The sequence below is a fragment of the Lissotriton helveticus genome, chromosome 1_2, assembly GCF_964261635.1.
Source record: "Lissotriton helveticus chromosome 1_2, aLisHel1.1, whole genome shotgun sequence".
In the NCBI taxonomy this organism is placed as follows: domain Eukaryota; kingdom Metazoa; phylum Chordata; class Amphibia; order Caudata; family Salamandridae; genus Lissotriton; species Lissotriton helveticus.
In genome coordinates, this window is record NC_136058.1 from 112,118,449 (window position 1) to 112,137,847 (window position 19,399).

The 19,399-nt window shown below is 45.2% G+C and overlaps 1 protein-coding gene across 1 annotated transcript in view; it reads left to right on the plus strand.

Annotated features, from left to right (window-relative positions):
* Window positions 1-12,935: 12,935 nt before the first annotated feature.
* LOC144802107 (uncharacterized protein C1orf87-like) overlaps window positions 12,936-19,399 on the plus strand; it is a 66,754-nt gene continuing 60,290 nt past the window's right edge. Inside the window, exons 1-2 of the mRNA XM_078671789.1 lie at window positions 12,936-13,009; window positions 15,938-16,139. Coding sequence (XP_078527915.1) covers window positions 12,936-13,009; window positions 15,938-16,139 — 276 coding nt within the window. The remainder of the gene's footprint in view (window positions 13,010-15,937; window positions 16,140-19,399) is intronic.

A 19,399-nucleotide genomic window follows, 5' to 3' on the forward strand; every position in this document is an offset into this window, starting at 1 on the left:
CAGGGTGTATCCAGCATTCAGTTTTGAGTATAGTGAATAGATGACCATATTCCTGCTGTAACTCTAAAATACTCAATAACGTAATATGTGGGATGGAAATGTTATTTATGAGCTGCATTTCAAAATCAAATCACCTTGATTACAAATATCCCCTTAAGGGTGATGTGTCCTTTCGTCTGGTCACCCTATCACCACCTCTTCACTAGCTCTTCTCTCTCCACAGGGCCCAACATCACAGAGGTCTTCCTAGCCCACTGTTTTGTCCCTCCAGCAATACGTATGTCCACATGTCTCACCCATAGCCTCCATATCAAACACCAATATCTACCTTATGATCATCAGCTCATAATGTCTCACACATGGTCTCATTGGGTTCCCTCCTCACACTTAGATGCCCAATATATCACCCGTCTTCCTTCTGGCACCATCACTTTCAAAGTGGTCTTTTTTATTTTGTGTCACATTGCCCAGTGTCGTATTCGAACATGTAACAAAATAAGATATATATCCCAGTTTCCTAAATAGTTGGGGAAAGTGCAGGAAAATGTTGTGTGAATAAAGTGCTTTAGTGCATTCCTTGAAGTTGTCTCTACTTTGACACGCACCTCAATAACGACATAATGCAATGATTGGATTAACTAATTCCCGTCCATGCCATTATGCATATTATGACGTTATGCATATTATTTTTGTAATTCCACGATCGTCCTAGAGCAGTCTAATCATCTTCCAGATCGTATTATTTAGACTAGCAAAGCTTGATTCTGATAAAACTACCAAACTCACAGAAGGAGAAATAACTTTTCAGAACTAGAACCGAGTCCATGCTCAAACTGCCCAGCGGAGCAACAGGGGCCCACCACGCACTCCAAAATGATTCCCTGCTCTGGCAGGGCCGGCCACGGGTACCCAGTGCTCTTGGGGCTCTTGGGGTTCCCGCTGCTCTTGGGGCTCCTTGGCGGGGGCTCCGCGCTCATCCGCTATGCCGTGCCCGAGGAGGCGCAGAGGGGTTCCCGAGTGGCAGACCTGGTCCTGGAGCTCAGGGGGCTGGCAGAGTGGCGCCCGCCGGAGGGGTCCGGCGCTACCCTGAGGTGGACCTGGAGAGCGGGGCGCTGTATGTGAACGAGAGGATAGACCGGGAGCAGCTGTGCGGCCCGGCCGTGCCCTGCCTGCTCACCCTGGAGGTGGTGGCCGAGAACCCCCTGGAACTGTACAGCGCCGTGGTGGAGGTGCAGGACATCAACTACAAGGACCCCGCCTTCCTGGCCTGGGACATGCGGCTGGACATCAGTGGCCCCCGGGGCATGCATTCCGCTCGAGAGCGCGCAGGACCATGATGTGCGGGTCAACTCCGTGCAGACCTTCAGGCTGAGGCCCAACGGGTACTTCACCCTCAGCGTCCATTCGGGGGGAGAGGGCACCAAGTAGCCAAGTAACTGAGAGCGGCCTGTCCCGCCAAGGACTCTCCTGGACTTCTTTACTTTTTCTTTTGTCCTGGCCGCCATTTTTCTGCTGCTCTCGGCCGCTTTTCTCTGGACCCTGAAGCGCCATCTTGCCCATTCCCTCGTCCTTTAACCCTCTTCCCTCGTTTCCCTCTTGATGATCCTCAAATGTTTCTTCCCTTTTCTGATTTTCCTTTTCCCCATACCCATATATCCCTCCCACCCTCCCTTGGTGCTGTGACTGCATCCCCCCTCCGATCCCACTTAATGGAACTCTGCTTTTCTGTATATAGAGATAACTCTAATCACTAGTAAATGCAGTAGACCATTGTACTCTCTACTACTCCTATGTGACTCTTAGAGTATATCCATTTGTATTCCTTCCCTAAGTATATAGAGATAACTCTAATCACTAGTATATGCAGTAGACCTTTGTACTCTCTACCATTCCTATGTGACTCTTAGAGTATATCCATTCGTATCCCTTCCCTATGTATATAGAGATAACTCCAATCACTAGTATATGCAGTAGACCTTTGTACTCTCTACCATTCCTATGTGACTCTTAGAGTATATCCATTCGTATCCCTTCCCTATGTATATAGAGATAACTCTAATCACTAGTATATGCAGTAGACCTTTGTACTCTCTACCATTCTTATTTGACTCTTAGAGTATATCCATTCGTATCCCTTCCCTATGTATATAGAGATAACTCCAATCACTAGTATATGCAGTAGACCTTTGTACTCTCTACCATTCCTATGTGACTCTTAGAGTATATCCATTCGTAGCCCTTCCCTATGTATATAGAGATAACTCTAATCACTAGTCTCTTCTTTGTGTGACTTTACATCTTGTACATTTGCAATTTTTTCTGTTTGTATCTTTTATGTAACGCATGTAATCCTTAGTCCTTATGTTTTGCAACTGGTTCTTATGTAAAGCGCTCTGACACCTTCGGGTAAAGTTCGCGTTATATAAAATCGCATTAAATAAAATAAAAATAAAATAAATGTCTCTCTATCCATCCACAAAGAAAAAAATAGACAAACAAGGCAAGTTATCCGCAATGTATCTGGCAAAGTACTATGAACATGGTGTACCATCCAGTATGAAACACATTAGGAGGGTTTACAGATGCATAAGTTCCTTGTACACTGTATGTGGGAGATCATGAATCATTATGGACGATGTTCTCACTTGCTAACTAATATTTTGAACATTAAGTCATTTAAATTCAATTCTTGTCATCATTTTTGCTACTCACAGGTTGTTTTTTTCCTTGAAAAAGGTTGTATTTTAAAGCCATGAAAACAATCTAATTTCAAATTGCAGGTTAACAGAAGTGGCTGCTCTGCATTTCATCAACATGGCCTCCGCCAGGGATGCACCTTTCGGAACTGATGCTACTCCCGAGATTATTGTGAAAATTATTGGCAGCAAATACATTCAGTGCATTGAGGACAAACCTTACATGTGAGTTTTTTCATCTTGCAAACTGTTCCGCATCTTTTTCCCATTATTAAATTCTGAACAAGTTATTTTTTAGAGATCTCAAAAACACAGCAACCCTCTAAACCTCTCTCCGGGTGAGAGAAAGAACAGATTAAGGTGTTGTTGGCAATCCGCATCCAATATGACGTACTCTACATTGTCAGAATTCTAACACAATCATGGTCCATTCACCGATGGACACAAGCACCAAACTGGCAGATGGAAATATCAATTTTATTTTAGCCCCTGTACCCCGAGGTCTCTATAAGCAGCCCCCTTACACAGTATTTGTGAGAAGTCTACTAGAGTAATCTATTGGCCAAAGTCAAACCTCCACTGAAGGAAGTTATGGTGGAGCTGACGGACTGTGACCAGGAAGTGTAGGATCTGTTGTAATGAGGATAATCAGTAGGTAAGTTTGATTGTACTACTGAATATTGCCCCCCAGAACATTGTGGTATAATAATATTGAGGACAGAATATCAAAAGACAAACTATGGAAAGGTACATGCATGAAGGCAAGTATAGATTTACTATTTCTAACGCCACATCGACGTACCTTCAAAATATATGTACAGCATAGGTACATATATACGGTGCTAGGTATAGAAAATCTAGACTTACCTGTCTTTTCTTTCTCGATATTTTGTCCTTAATACTAAGCCCATTGATATACTTGGGTTGGTATTCATGGTGCACACCATAATTTTCACTTTACCACCCCATTGCTGTTCTATGTCATGTCTTATGTGAATGTAGGTGTCCAGGCAGTTCTCTTGGCTCACCGCCATTTAAAAATAATAAAGGGTAGGAAGACGTACCCAGATTGAAATACCTGCCTTTATTACCAGGTATAAGAACCCAGTCATAAAATAACGGAGGAGCTGCACTTCTGTCCACCTCCCCCATCAACCTTATAATGCAACATAAAAATATTAGTCAATGTATTGCATGCCCACTCAACCTTTCTGAAACCTTGTGCAAAACTTAAAACACAAACACAGGACAGAGCACCCTTGAAGAGTTCAGTACTAACAAATACCACTGCACTTGCGGAAATCTTAATTAACTCTTTCCTCCTCTTCTTCTATCACTACACCAGAGGCGTAGCTAGAGCTTGTGACGCCCGAGGCTATCCCTTAGATTGCCGCCCCTGGGGAGGGGGGTGAGGGAGAGAGGGGTGCTGGGGAAAAAGGACCGGGAGACACCTAGTATCGATGCTAATAGTTACCTCGATCATGCAAGTTACATGCACATACACGACACAGTCCAAGGCTGCACAGTTGAATACACCGGTGACCTGCAGTACAAAGGAGAACACACAGACTGCCACCCTGCAGGATTTCAGGAAGGGCCTAAAAACATGGTTATTCCATTAACGTCCCTCATCAGCATCACCGCCCCCACCCCCGAGCGCCTAGATACTCTCACAGGTGATAAGTAGCGCGATGAGACCCAATCTGGAAAACAGTCCTCATCGCCTTCTTTTCTTCTTTTCCCCTCTCTATAGCAGTCATTTTGTTATTCTGTACTTGAGGTGCGCAAGTGGCAGGCACATTGCGCCGGTTTCGCAACAGATAATCTGACCCTACTACAATAACTCCCTCTGCTGAAATTTACAGAAACCTTTTGTTTGCAGTGGTGCAGCACACACTGTCAATGAGTAGTGCAGATCTGGGACCAACAGTACGGTCAGCTTAGAAGGGCACTAGGTGCTTCAGTTTCTGGTTATTTTCAACAGTTTTAACATCGTCTTAGAGAGTGTTGTTGCTCAAATGGGTGCAATTGCCGATATTTATATGTTTGCCCTGTCTTCAAAGCTTGATTTTGCTTGTGAGAAAGTGTCACTCTTAGTCATTGAAATGTCACTCATAATTTCACTGGAATTATGAAAATGGCACACAGCAATCTAAAACCTTGGCAGCTATGGAGCCCACTAGTCTCCCTTATGAGTTATGCTGCCGATCCTCAGCCAGCAGCCGACTTGCTCAGGCCTGGTCCAATAATACACCCCCCTCACCGCACCCGCCTACCTTGTTTGTGAAGGAGTGAGAGGAAGTTCGACTTGACAGAAAAGTTGTTTGGCCTCCGATTCACCTGGACGTCTTGCAGGACTGGGGCAGAGGAGGTTCCAACACCCCTCTATCGCTGGCAGCCATCCCTCATTGCCGTCAATATGCCGAGTCAAAGGCGCCAGACCGTCCCCGCTCCTACCGCGCACAAGGGGCAGGGCGCTAGAAGAGGCAGCAATGCATGCCACTCGGCAGTGCGCGGGAGGTTGGCATTGCACAGGAGATTGCATTTTCTGATCTTGGTGACCCATTCGCGACTCGCGCACGCACCACACTACCACCGCTATACTAGGTGGCGGTGCGTGCAGCTTGCGTGCGTGCGTGAGGCAGCAAGTGAGCTTGCTTGCACTACAAACGGGGCCGCTCAGCGCGCGCCCGGCACTGGTGGCCCGTTGCAGCCATGGCCTTTATAATTTATTTGGGGACTGGGGACACTGACTGACAAAGTGTCAGGCAGTGAGTGACCCCAAATAAATTATAAAAGCCGCGGCCGCAACGGGCCACCAGTGCTGCGCGGCCGCCGCCCCAAAACAGTGCCGCCTGGGGTGGTCCACCCCTCCCGCACCCCCCTAGCTACGCCAGTGCACTACACCACTCTTTGAACAGATCTGTTTGTGAAATAAACCCCTACAGACATAAACTTTCGATGTCACCCTCCTCCCTCTTTAGAATAATAATCGAGCATGTGAGTGACTACTGTTTGTTCCAACCTTAAAATAAATGCAGGTATGTTTATCGTAATATAATCTAAATGAGTTTTTTATAGCGTGCAAATACCCAAAGGTGTCTTAGCGCTGGTGGTGACAGATCAGGTGAGAAGCAGTAAGTGGGAGCTAAGCAACTGCACTTAAATGAACCATTCAGTGAAGACCAGGTCTTCAATTGCTTCCTGAATTGTAACAAGCTGGGTTGGCAGCGTAAAGTTAACGGGAGAATTTTAAGAATTTCCACGCGCAGAAGGAGAACATCCTTCCACCCCATCTTGCTTTCTTTATTCTGGGGACGATTATCATTTTAGCTGAGCTAGATCTTCAGGGGCCTACTAGGGGTATACAAAGTGAACAGATTCTGAAAGTAGACAGGACCAGCCTGGTGAAGTGCTTTATGGACCAGGAAAAGTGCCTGACAAATAATCCTCTTCCTGACAAGTAGCCAATGCAGGACTTTCAGTGATAGGGAGATAGATGCAAACTTAGGAATTTTTAAAAGCATCCTGGCCTCGGCATTCTGTAAGGATTGAAGTTTTTTCACCCGTTGCTTCTGGGTGCCCAAATACAGGGCATTACAGTAATCAATCTTGGAGGTCACCAGTGCCACCATCACTGTCTTTTGTAAGTCCTGGGGAATAAATGTAAAGACCTTCCGATTTATTTGTTCTGGAAAGCCCAGTTTAGTATAAAAAATTACAGCCAGGTTCCTCGCTTTTTTCACCGGCACTGGAAGCGGGCCAAGATTAGTGGGCCACCATTATGAGTTAAAAACAAGGTGGTTTCCATTCCGAAGAGCAGGACCTCGTTTGCTTCTAAATTCAACTTCAGGCAATTCCTCTGCATCGGCTTGCGATATGAGTCATGCAGCTACGAAAGTTATTTGCTTCCTTTATGACGTCAGATGATATGAGAACACTGCAAGACCATAGCTATGGATGTGATTGTTCAAGGGGGTAACATAGATTTTAAAAAGTGTGGGGGTAAGAGAGGAGCCCTGAGGCACCCAACACGGGAGGGAAAAAGGAGCGGAACAAACTTCTCCCATCTCCACTCACTGTTGCCTGTCACCTAAAAACAAGCTCAGCAAAGCCAGAGTTGAGAACTAAAAGTCCAGCAGCTGGAGCCGGTTTATGGGGTGCAAATGATGGACCATGTCGAAAGCGGCAGAAAAATATTTTTAAAAAATCAAAGCGGATTTGTCTCCCTTTTCAATCACCATCTTCTGATGCAGCAACCAGAGGTGATTCTGTACAGTGGTAGGCTCTGAAACCGAACTGTGAGGGATCAAGAAGCTGGTTCGCATCTAAAAAGGCTACCATTTCCTCATTCATCACCTTTTCTAATATCTTTGCAGGGAAGGGGAGGCGAGGTATAGGCCTGTAATTGTTTACATCTTTAGGGTCCTGCGAAGGTTTTTTCATCAGAGGCAATTTAGAGGGCACTATTCTTCCACATACCTAGGTATTGCCGTAACATCAGTATCTTGTTTAATAATTCTGTGAGTGGACCTGCAGCTGAGCTAGACGTTACATTGAAGACCTGGGGAGGGCAGGGGTCTGAAGGAGCCCCAGATTTAATGGAATGACTAAGGTTAATCAGGTTATCTTTCTGACTAAGGTTAATCAGGTTATCTTTGGTGAGAGTGGCAAACTTTCCAAATTTTTGACTGTCTGGACCCTTATGGATTTATAATGTACCCCGCTCTTCTGTCAGGGTTAAGTCCCCTCCTATGTCCCCTGTCATCTGAGTGAGATTAAAATCTTGAAAAATAGAGTTACCTTTGGTCTGGAAGAATTCTGCCAGCTTATCACAGAAGGATTGATCAGGGTTGAAAGTATTACTATTGCTCCAGTTTGACAAAGACTTGACCGTTTTAAATAGTTCACCGCAGGAATTTTTTGCAGAGCTCATTTTTTCCATGAAGTGTTTGGACTTTGCGGCTCTGATTAATTCCTTGTACTCTTTCAATAATTTTTTATTTTTACTCTTTTCCAGTTGGCAATACTCACTTCTCCACCTACTCTCTTGAGATCTACGTTTCATTTGGAAGGCTTTTAGTTCTTGTGAGTACCAGGGGGCTGATGGCTTTTTCCTGTAACACTTTAATTTTTCTGTAACCTGTCTATGGACTGTTGATTCTAGTAAAGGTGTGTAGTTGGATGCTGTAATATCCACGTCATTGTCCAAAACAGGGTTCAAGTTCGAAAGACAATTCCTCAGCTCAACCATATTAAGCTTTTTCCGGGGTCGCATCTCAAAGGTTCTAAGTGCATTTGTGCCAGGGCCACTGCTAGGGGGAACCTTATGTGAAAGAAAGATATCCTCTACTAAATAGAGGTATGCTTATCGCTATCCTCCTAATACCGTGTACATTTATAGTATCTATCACCTCACCCCAAAACCTTAATCTTGCAGAAAAAGGGGAACGGTATATCTCAGTGAGGCCTGTGTAGCTTTCCATCTTTGGCAGAATTTTGTACAGTCCATTGCCTTTGAAAGACAGTCTGTAGAGAAATAAAATCAAGAAGGGACAAATCATGATGTTTCTTACAGTTGGTGGACAATTTATGTAAAATAAAAAACACCTCAACATATACTCATGTTCTAAGAAGAGATCAGTTTTACTTCCCATTTAGTTTGGTTTGGTACCTTGACTTTATCAGTGTCTAGCAGTAAATCATACCCCAAGGAAGCAAATCTACCTATCAGTGGAAATTATGAAGTTCATTATAACATGATCTCCTTCCTCTCCAGTCAATCTTGGCCAAGCCCTTTTAAGCTTTTCCTAATTGTATCCACTCTAATCAAGAGAGTTTTCAATGCCTACCTCCACTAAAGCTTCCCATGATAATAATTTTCTGGGTATGTACAGTTCTTATATCAACTTGAGGCCGGCTTGTAACAAAGGATCATTAAGACCTGAGTTAATATTCCGTCCTGACTCTCGCAGAAGCGTCCAGACTCTCGCAGAAGCGGTTGCTCCCCACGCTCCATGGTCTGGGTATCGTAGTGCTTTGCCTGCATTGCTTTGAAGGAATTGGTGCCTGCTATTGCTCACTGCTGCCAAGTATTGATCTGTACTTTGCTTGCATTTCTATTTGTGCCAGTTTATGCATGGCTCGCATTTTCATCTGTGCCTGATTAGTATCGTGACGCTCGCATTGCCTAATTTAAATAGATAGTTGCTGCCTGATTGTGCCGGTGCCACTGCCCATAGCGATATTCAACTTTGTGCTCCAATCTGTTTCGGTTTTACTTTTGCTGCCATTTTGTTGTTGTTGTGCCTCGTAGCCCATCTCTCCACCCCGCTCCCGCCTCCCAGCTGCTCATCCCTCGCTCCGCTCCCCTCCACTATCTACTTATGTCAAGGCAATATACGTGCAGCGTCCACGCGCAGCGGACGTTCCCTATGCGCGCCGAAGGCACGCCAAAGGTAAGCCCGTCTACGCCCGTCCGTGCCTGGACCGCGCCCAGCGCCAGATCCCCTGGCCCCCGCAAAACCCACTCCACCCGCATAACGTACGACGCCGCTACCCTCTCAGCACTCAACCCCGGCTGACTCCCTAACTGCTACCAAGCCTCCCCAGGACTCACCCATGGACCCTTCACCTGCCACTCCTGCAAGTTCGACTGCATCAGAACCCACACCAAATCCACAAACTCCAAACAGAACTCCGACAACAACCACCTGAAGTGCATCCTGCTCAACACCCGCTCGGTCCACAGACACGCCATTGAACTTTGGAACCTACTCGACACCACATCGCCGGACGTCGCCTTTCTTACAGAAACCTGGATGAACGCCTCATCAGCGCCCGACATCGCCATAGCCATCCCGGACGGCTTCAAGATCATCCGAAAAGACCGCACCAACCAAACAGGAGGAGGCATCGCCATCGTCCACAAGAACACCATCCGCATCACGACCAGTTCCGACGATAACCTCGCAGCCGCCGAACACCTTCACTTCCAGATCCACACCGACCCCAAGACCACACTCAGAGGCACCCTCATCTACAGACCACCAGGACCCCGCACACATTTCAGCGAAGACATCACGGACTTCATCAGCCCACACGCCCTCCCCTCCGAGGACTACATTCTACTGGGAGACCTCAACTTCCACATGGAAAAGAACAACGACAGCAACACCACCACCCTTCTGGACAACCTCGCCAATCTCGGACTCAAACAACTTGTTGACACTCCCACCCACTATGCCGGGCACACGCTCGACCCAATCTTCACCTCCAGCAAGCACATCTCCTTCAATCACACCACAGCTCTCCATTGGACGGACCACAGCTGCGTTCACTTCAACTACAAAAAGACTACGACCTACAACCACCCACAACCAATTCCCCGCAGAAACTGGAACAAAATCACCACCGACCAGCTCTTCACATCGCTCCACCAAAACCCTCCTGCCAATTCATCGGACCCAAACCAAGCAGCCACCAACCTCACACAATGGATCTCCCACAGCGCTGACGAATTAGCACCCTTGAAAAACAATCAAACCAAACAAGGTAGCAAAAAAGCCCCCTGGTTCAATGATGACCTTAAGAAATCCAAGAAGATCCGTCGCACCCTCGAGAAAGCCTGGCGAAAAAACCCAACCACTGACAACCTAGCCACCCTCAAGAACGCCACCCGAAAACACCACCAACTGATCCGATCCACCAAGAAATCAGCATTCAAGGATCGACTCAACAACAATGCCCACAACAGCAAAGAACTATTCAACATCGTCAAAGAGTTTACCAACCCCACCGCCGGCACCAACGACATCACTCCCTCCCAAGACCTCTGCGACTCTCTAGCCTCGTTCTTCCACAACCGCTGACATACATAACAGCTTTGGAGACCAGTCCACCCCACCCACCTCCGAACTAAAATCCTCCTCCAACAACCTTTGCGCCTGGAACCCAATCACCACTGAAGACACCATCCGCCTAATGAACACCATCCACTCAGGATCGCCAACCGACCCATGCCCCCACCACATTTTCAACAAAGCAGACTCCATTATCGCACCCCATCTCCGAGACGTCATCAACTGCTCCCTCAACTCCGCTACCTTCCCGGAAAGCTGGAAACATGCCGAACTCAGCGCCCTCCTGAAGAAACCCACAGCAGACCCCACTGAACTTAAGAACTACCGCCCCATTTCGCTCCTCCCATTCCCTGCAAAAGTCATCGAAAAAGCCGTCAACAATCAGCTTGCCGCCTTCCTCGAATCCAACAAAGCCCTCGACCCTTCTCAGTCCGGCTTCAGAGCCAAACACAGCACCGAGACCGCCCTCATCGCAGCAACTGACGACATTCGAACTCTACTGGACAACGGAGAAACAGCTGCCCTCATCCTACTTGACCTCTCCGCAGCCTCCGACACAGTCTGTCATAGCACCCTTATACAACGCCTCAGCCACGTCGGAATACAAGGAAAAGCACTGGACTGGATCATCTCGTTACTCGCCGGAAGAACGCAGAGAGTCCGCCTCCCCCTTTTAGATCAGAGGCCACCGAAGTCACCTGCGGCGTACCACAAGGATCATCACTGAGTCCCACCCTCTTCAACGTATACATGAGTCCCCTCGCATCCATCGCGCGCCAACACAACCTCAACATCATCTCCTACGCAGACGACACCCAGTTGATCCTCTCCCTCACCAAAGACCCAAACACCGCCAAAACCAACCTACACGAAGGGATGAAAGAAGTAGCCGAATGGATGGAGAACAGCCGTTTAAAACTGAACTCGGACAAAACGGAAGTCCTCATCTTAGGATCATCCCGTTCCGCCTGGGACGACTCATGGTGGCCACCGGCCCTGGGAACTGCACCCATACCGACAGACCACGCACGTAACCTTGGCTTCATCCTGGACTCCTCCCTCTCAATGACCAGACAAGGGAACGCCGTCTCATCATCTTGCTTCAACATCCTACGTATGCTCAAAAAAATCTTCCGTTGGATCCCCATGGAAACAAGAAAGACGGTCACCCATGCACTGGTCACAAGCCGACTGGACTACGGAAACACCCTTTACGCCGGAACCACAGCCAAACTACAGAAAAAACTCCAACGCATCCAAAACGCCTCGGCCAGACTCATCCTAGACATCCCCTGCCAAGCTCACATTTCCGGTCACCTGAAAGACCTCCACTGGCTCCCCGTCAACAAGATAATAACGTTCCGCCTCCTCACCCACGCACACAAAGCCCTCTACGACCTAGGACCAGAATTCCTCAACACGCGCCTGTCCTTTTACACCCCCACCCACCAACTACGATCGGTCAATCAAGCCCTCGCCGCAATTCCACGCATCCAAAGATCCACCATGGGGGGAAGATCCTTCTCCTACTTAGCGGCCAAGACCTGGAATTCTCTCCCCACCCACCTCCGCCTAACACAGAACCACCTCTCCTTCAGAAAACTTGGTTATTCGATAAGTAAAGTACCCCCTCCCTCAAGCGCCTTGAGACCCTCTGGGTGAGTAGTGCGCTATACAAATTGTTAAACTTAAACTTAAACTTATACAGCATTGACTGCTCGAATGCAAAATATGATACAGTAGATTAGTGATATCAGCTCTTCATTGACATATGTGGAACAAAAACACTTATTAAAATCATGAGTCTTGTTATCAGTGTGTCTAAGGTTTATTGCAGGATAAGGCAGAACTGATTCTGGCAGTCTGTAATTTTGAAAAAAACTGATACAAAAATTCCCTCTGTGACATACTACGTCTTGTAACTCAATGTGTTTATTATTTTTCTGAAATTTTAAAGTGAGCTGCCATCCTTTTGAGGATTAGGCTGTATGTCAGGGTTCATTCACCACCCATGTTGCCAGTGCCTTCACCCCCTCTGCAGGAACATAAACAATGTCTTTGAGGCCATTGTCTCATCCCTCCACAAGGGAAATTCCCGCTTGTGTGAGTGCCGCCTCAGTGGCTCCGGGAGACGGAAGGCCAGGTGCAGTCTTCTGCAGTTTCATTCCAGGGGCACAGGACTATTCAAGCCTTGTCCAGTCCCTTTCCTTGGGCGGTGTGTGGAGCGTGGTCTGGCAAGTTCTTGCAAGAATACCTAAGGTCTTGCGGTCATCATGAGTTGAGCCAGGCATAAATAAAGGCCCCACCTGCTGGCAGTTGCTAGTTATTGAGTGCTTCTCATTGATCATGCTTCGCATGAAGCATTCTTGTGACCAGTATGCAAGGAAGCTGTATCCAGACTTCCATGGCAACTCCAAAGCAAGTTAGCACTTATGCACTGGGCACACAAAGGTGAGCCTGGAGCCTTTCATGATATTCCTTTGGAGAATATTGGGATTAGAGGTACTTATCAGTACCTATAAAAACTTCCAAAAGGCTAAAAGTTTGTAGCTAAAACACCCATCACTGAACCACACCATGGGCCCCATTATGATGGAGGATTTTCCGCCTCCTCCGGGCCGGCGGAAGCCACCTCCGGCCCGGAGGAGGCGGAAAATCCTCTGCGGAGTCACCAAAGACCCACCGCCGCATTACGATGGCTGGTGGGTCTTGGTTTCTGTCCGCTGCTTTTCCGCCGCGGTCGGCTTACAACCGCGGCGGAAAAGCTCTCATTTGGCTGGCAGTGTCTATCAGACACCGCCAGCCAAATTAGGAAGCATTTGTAAACATGCTTTTCCGCGGCGGTTTTTCCGCCGTGGAAAAGCATGTGTACTTTTGATTGTGGGGGCCCGTTGCGGGCCCCCAGGGTGTAGGCGGGTTGGGGGTGCACATGGGGGGTACCTATGGTACCCCCCAGTATTTACATGCACAAAGCGGCAGGCACCGCTTTGTGCATGTAAATGTTAAACATGCACTTTTAACATTGCGGCGGGTGCTGCTTGAAGCAGCAACCGCCGCAATGTTAAATATCCAGGATGTGACCGCCAGGGTGGCGGTTACATCCTAATTTGCACGGAGGGACCGCCGCTGCCCCTGCGGACGGTCCCTCCACCTCTGGGGTGGCGGACGGACGCAAGTCCGTCCGCCATCCTAATCGGCCCCTAAGTGTGGGGGTTGTGAACTTGAGTTAAGAATAATTTGCAAAGAGAAATAACTTTTTTTTTCTGAAAATTAGAGAATTTTATTTTCCTTTGGCCAAGGCTACTGTAGGAAATCTGCCTTTTCTGTAAGGTCACCCCAGATTTCTCCTTTTTTCTGGACCTTTATTTTGTTTGATTTAGACCTCCGTGCCTCTAATCTCCAATAAAACATAGTTAAATTGGATTATTCCTGATTGGCACATTGTCAGCACTGGGGGTCCTTAGTTGGCAGAGGTAGGTACCTTTGACCAAATAGGGACCATTGCTTCTAGTCAGGGTAAGGGGAATACACACTTGAGATAACCCCTGCTCACCCCATTGGTAGCTTGACATGAGCAGACAGGCTTATCCTTCAGGCAATGTGTAAAGTATTTGTACCAACACTCACAGTAACACAGTGAAAACACCACAAGTATTGAAAAATAAAATATCTTCATCTAAACTTACCAAAGACCAAAATGACAAAAAATCAACGTACAGCTATTCAGTAGAATGTCTTTAAAAAGGTTGTTGTAAACATAAACTTGTAGATGGTAAATACAACACTTTACTCTCAAAGTACCTTGGATGCGTAACGCAGAACAAACAAAAGGGTCGCAGAGAAGGCGATGCGTCGATTCTTCCTGCGCTCCGGGCACGATGCAAGGAAGGAAATAGGATACCAGGACATTTCTTGTACCTCCCCAGGCTGGGTACTGTGGTTTTGTCCCAGAAGACTTCTATTTCCTTGTTTTTTGTGGGTGTAGGGTCTGCTTCAATCTGGATTTTAATATTAGATGTGGGAGGACACTAGTGATTACCATAGTCCACTCCCCTTAACACCACAACCCTGAGAACCTAAGTTTTAGTGTGGCCAAAGCCGTTCTCAGTCTTGAAAATAGCCTGACACATGGTAATTTGGGCATGTTTACAGTAAAATCAAATAGCAACTACTGAAAAAGAGGGTTGGGTTGTCCCCGAAAACGTTTAACCCATTGGTTATGCGGTGGCTATATGTAATCTCCACTCCCTAGCTAGTGCCAGGCTTAAATGTGGCACCCCGAGGCACATCATCAGAACACTTTCTGGAACTACATAAGAACAGAAGAGGACTGGACGTGCCTAGATCCACCGCAGCCATTGACAATGATTGGAGCTTTGTGCTTTTTTGGCACTATTTCCACTTAAAACTTAAAAACATGATATCTCCAGTTCTCCTTTTTGGATTTGTGTTTTGTATGTCATTTTGTTTCTTAAATTTTACTCAATATTTCTTATTCAGGTTCTGATTTTTATTGCTTGGTGTTTTGACTATATGACTGTTTTATTACTGTATAAATACTTTACACATGGCCCTAAATTAAGCCTGTCTGCTCTGTGCCATAGCTATCAGAGGGTTCAGCTCAGGTTTATTGTTTTTTATAATAGGATCCAAATGGTACATCTTAAAGCTCTTTTCTCACAGCGTAAGGCACAAAAAGTAAATGATTTGAGGCAGTTCTTAATGAGAACTCTGAAACAATTGAAAACTTAAAAATTCCATTCAACCCAATAGCAGCATTCTTTTCTGATAAAAATAATGTTTGTGCCCTTCAAAATCACTCGGCTGGGAGTTTATTAATGACAGAGATGTCTTCGTCTACAGGGAAATTATGACAGTGTTGCCACTCATAATTCATATGTTGAAAAAAAATCCATATACTATTCAACCTTTGTCAAGAGCCAAAATTGCCATCAAAATTACTGTTTCAGGGAATCAGTACTTGAAATCTAGTGTTGCTGGGCTCTTCAAAGTTATTACAGCTAAAGAACGGTGGTGATGCTGTATGTATGTTGTTTTATTGTAACATGCTATGAGAATGTGCTGTGATGAACAATGGTAATAAATAGCATATCATACTATGCACATTATATGTCTATCTATGTATCGATCTATCTATCTATCATCTATCTATCTATCTATCTATCTATCTATCTATCTATCTATCATCTATCTATCTATCTATCTATCTATCTTATCTTTCTATCTGCTTGTGTGTCTTGTATACTAATATACTAGTGAAATAAACACTTCGAGGAAAACTACTTTACAGGATGATGCACAAAAGCAGCGCCCTCGTTGTACTTTGATGCAAATTAATGCACATATTCGTTTTTGCAGCAAAGGTTCAAAATATGTAAATACCCAAGCTCAGACTAAAGTCATAAAACATTCAGATTCCAACGCAGAAGAAGTAGTAAAAGATTCTTCAGATGCCAAAACCCATGACTCTGATCTAAATTATGAACGGAGGGAGGAAGATGACAAAGAACAACACTTTATCAAAGCAAGTGCATTCAACCGAAGTTTTTTGGATGACCAGGTAAGTTCTCATAGCTCCTGGAAACCTCTTGAAGTATGCACCGTCTTCAAATAACGTTCACAAAGAAATATGTGTACATTGTGACTTACTTGAAGATTATTTTGTCTCAAACATATTTCGTCAAGCTATAAATATTTTGCCAGAATTTCTGCTTTTAACTCATTACTTTACAATCCCTAGCTGCAATTGTTATGGGTAAAACACGGGGGTGTTTACCTATAACGTTAAACATGTCAAGTGGCATTGACATATATTCCTCATCTTTCTCGTCCTCTGACCCTTTTCGTTTCACTGTTGCTGAAATGTTTACAATCCTCATGTGACATGAAATTCACCACAATTCCCTGAGTTGTGGTGGTAACATCACGTGTCTTTTGGCTCACCGACCCCAAGAAGTGATCAAATAAACTTTGACCCTGCTTTAATTACAGCCAATTTCGTCACTTGAAACTAGTAGCTCATGTTCCCATTTCCACTGATGCATGAGTTTACTACAGACCTGGTACAGTTCACCCAGAACCAACATCATTTGTTATGGGTTCTTTTTTTTTGGGCGGGGGGGAGTTTGGGGTAATTAAGGCATGAGGAATAACCATGGGAATTGGTATTAGTGATTCCCCGGCAATTCTTCATTGCTTGGGGAACCTCAGGTTTCCTCCTATAATCTTGTGCCCTGCAGATACTGGCATCAGTATAGCGTTAACAGTGCCAAACTTTGAGTATGGATAAAGAGGTACTAAGGACACTAGAAGTAGAGGGGATGTTTTGTGATCAGCATTTTTATATTTCTGTCTACCATTAGTAGGCCAGTGTAGTGTTTTCTGAATCTGGGTAATCTTTCTTGTAAATATGGGATACATCTGTCCAGTGGTGTGAGTTGTTTGACAGTGTTCAGTCCGGTATGATTATCAGAGAGTTGTTAAATGTTAGGATTGTAAGGTTTTGAGCATACATGTTAATGTGAAAGTAAAGTGAGTTTGATCAAGGTAACTATTTTGTAGTGTCTTATGTGTATGGGTGGGAGTGCCAAAGGCCATTTTTGTTTTTACTTTTGAGCTTGGTGGTCCATTGAGCATTGTTCAGCCAATTCAGAATGTTTTCTAAAAAGCCATTTGTATGCAAGCAGATATTCATTGTGTGGCCTTGTGCACTGGAGGGTGCAATGTCTCGCTGTAGAATTTTAACTGAGAGGTTCCAGGATGTACTTTGGTGTGGTATGGGAAAGTGCTCTTGGGCCTGCTACACTTTGAAAACGACATGGCTTTGGTCCCGTATGTATTATACTGTGTCGGTTGTGTTTACTTTTTTCTCTTAAAGAAGGGCCAAAATACAGATATGACCCGTGCAAAAGTGTACTGATTTTGTTGTGTAAAGAATACTGCTAGATATTAACTGATATTCAAATAGGACATGTTCAATATGTGTTGTGCCCATGAGGTCAGTGTTGTCTACAGTGTGCTGATTGGGTGCTTGTGTGGTGTGCCTTGAGTTTTGGTGACAAATGCAAAAAGAACAATTAATTGACAGAATGCAGAACAATGTCATACATAAATTGTTCTTTTTGCATTTGAGTTTTGGTGGCGTACATCCTTATGATAACCAACAGGTCTTCAAACCTATGCTGGGTTGTATGTGCATGTAGGGTTTTATGTAAAGAATGGGCCACTGATAGTTGAGGGGTCCTGTAGGACATATGCAAGTTAGGAAGGCAGTGTAGGTTTTTAAAAAAAAATTACTGCATGCATTGGCAATACTAATAGGTCAGGCTTTTAAGGAATGTTGCATGGTAATGTGAAGCATTACAGTAGAAATCATCTAAATGGATATGTATTTGTGTTCTGCTCCTGGAACGTGAACGGCCTAAGTGCAAAACTTGAAGACCCTGATTTTATGGAATTTATCACCCAATACGATCTACTTCTTCTGCAAGAAACCTGGCAGACAAACCTCTCACCAATAGTAGGTTTCAAAGAACATCTAAATCCGGCAAAGAGAGCCTCCAAACACGGAAGAGCACCTTTGCTTCGACCGACATTCCATGGCATGTTGCCGTCATAGATCTCAACTCAACCGGGATGTTATGTATTAAACTAGTTGTGTCTCTCTCTTATAGCTTGTTAATATTGAATGTTCATATCCATCCCGCATCCAAACTAAAGAGGTCAAGAGTTGAGAAATTACGTGCTTCACTAGCTACCCTCAAACTTGCTCCCCCGCATTCTAATATCATACTGTCGGGAGACTTTAATATGAACCTACTCCAAGGAAGGGAAAAAGGTAAAATCCGCCGCCCACATACCAGCAAATGACAGGATCAACATGGTAATAGATGCTCGGCTCTTTTGGAAGAACTTTCAATGTGCATGCTGAAAACACGAGGTCTGATCAACAATCCTCCGGCCTGTACAAGGGTCACAATAAAAACAGGCTCAACCATCGACTACACGTTTACAGGTTACGATATTCTACCATACATCTCGAATTTTCAAATACAAGACAGAGAACAGAGTGATCACTTACCACAAACCTTCAAACTACTCATAAATACGCCAAGACCAATAAAAAATAAGGTGATGTCTTTACAATCCCAATGTTTTAACCTAAAGCCCCTCTTCTGGAAAAAGGAAACTATTGGTGATATTATGGGTATATGCACCACCATCTTGGAGAGTACTGAACATGAATCATCGTGTGCAGAGGCCTGGGAATCCTTTGTTCTCTAACTAGATAAAGAACTCCCAAGAGAGGGCAATGCGAACAAAGAAGGAGGCTCATTTGGGGCAGCATGGTTCACAAACAGCCTAAGGAAACAAAAATAACAACTGAATATATATTTAAAACATCTAAGAACCTGCAGTCAAGAATCCACCCAAGAGACAGTATGCTTAATAGCAAAAACGAGAAAGGACTTCCAAATGAACATCAAGGTGGCCAAGCGAGATCCCAGAGAACTCATGTCGGTGAAACTCCTCCATGCCAACAAGAAAGGAGACTCCAGACTCTTCTGGGGTATAATTAACCAGCTGTCAAATGGCCAGAACCTACACTTCAACTCGGATATAATGGAGGACACTTGGAGAGCCCATATTAATCAAACGTATAATGCAACCTCCACCCCAGTTCTCACAATCCATGGGATGCAACCTGGGAATGGGGACTTCCCAGCAGGAACAGTCACAGATTTACCTAAGGCACACTCACAGGAATCTGTTAGCCAGTTCTCACAAAACCAGGTCCATAAGACCATATAAAATATAAGG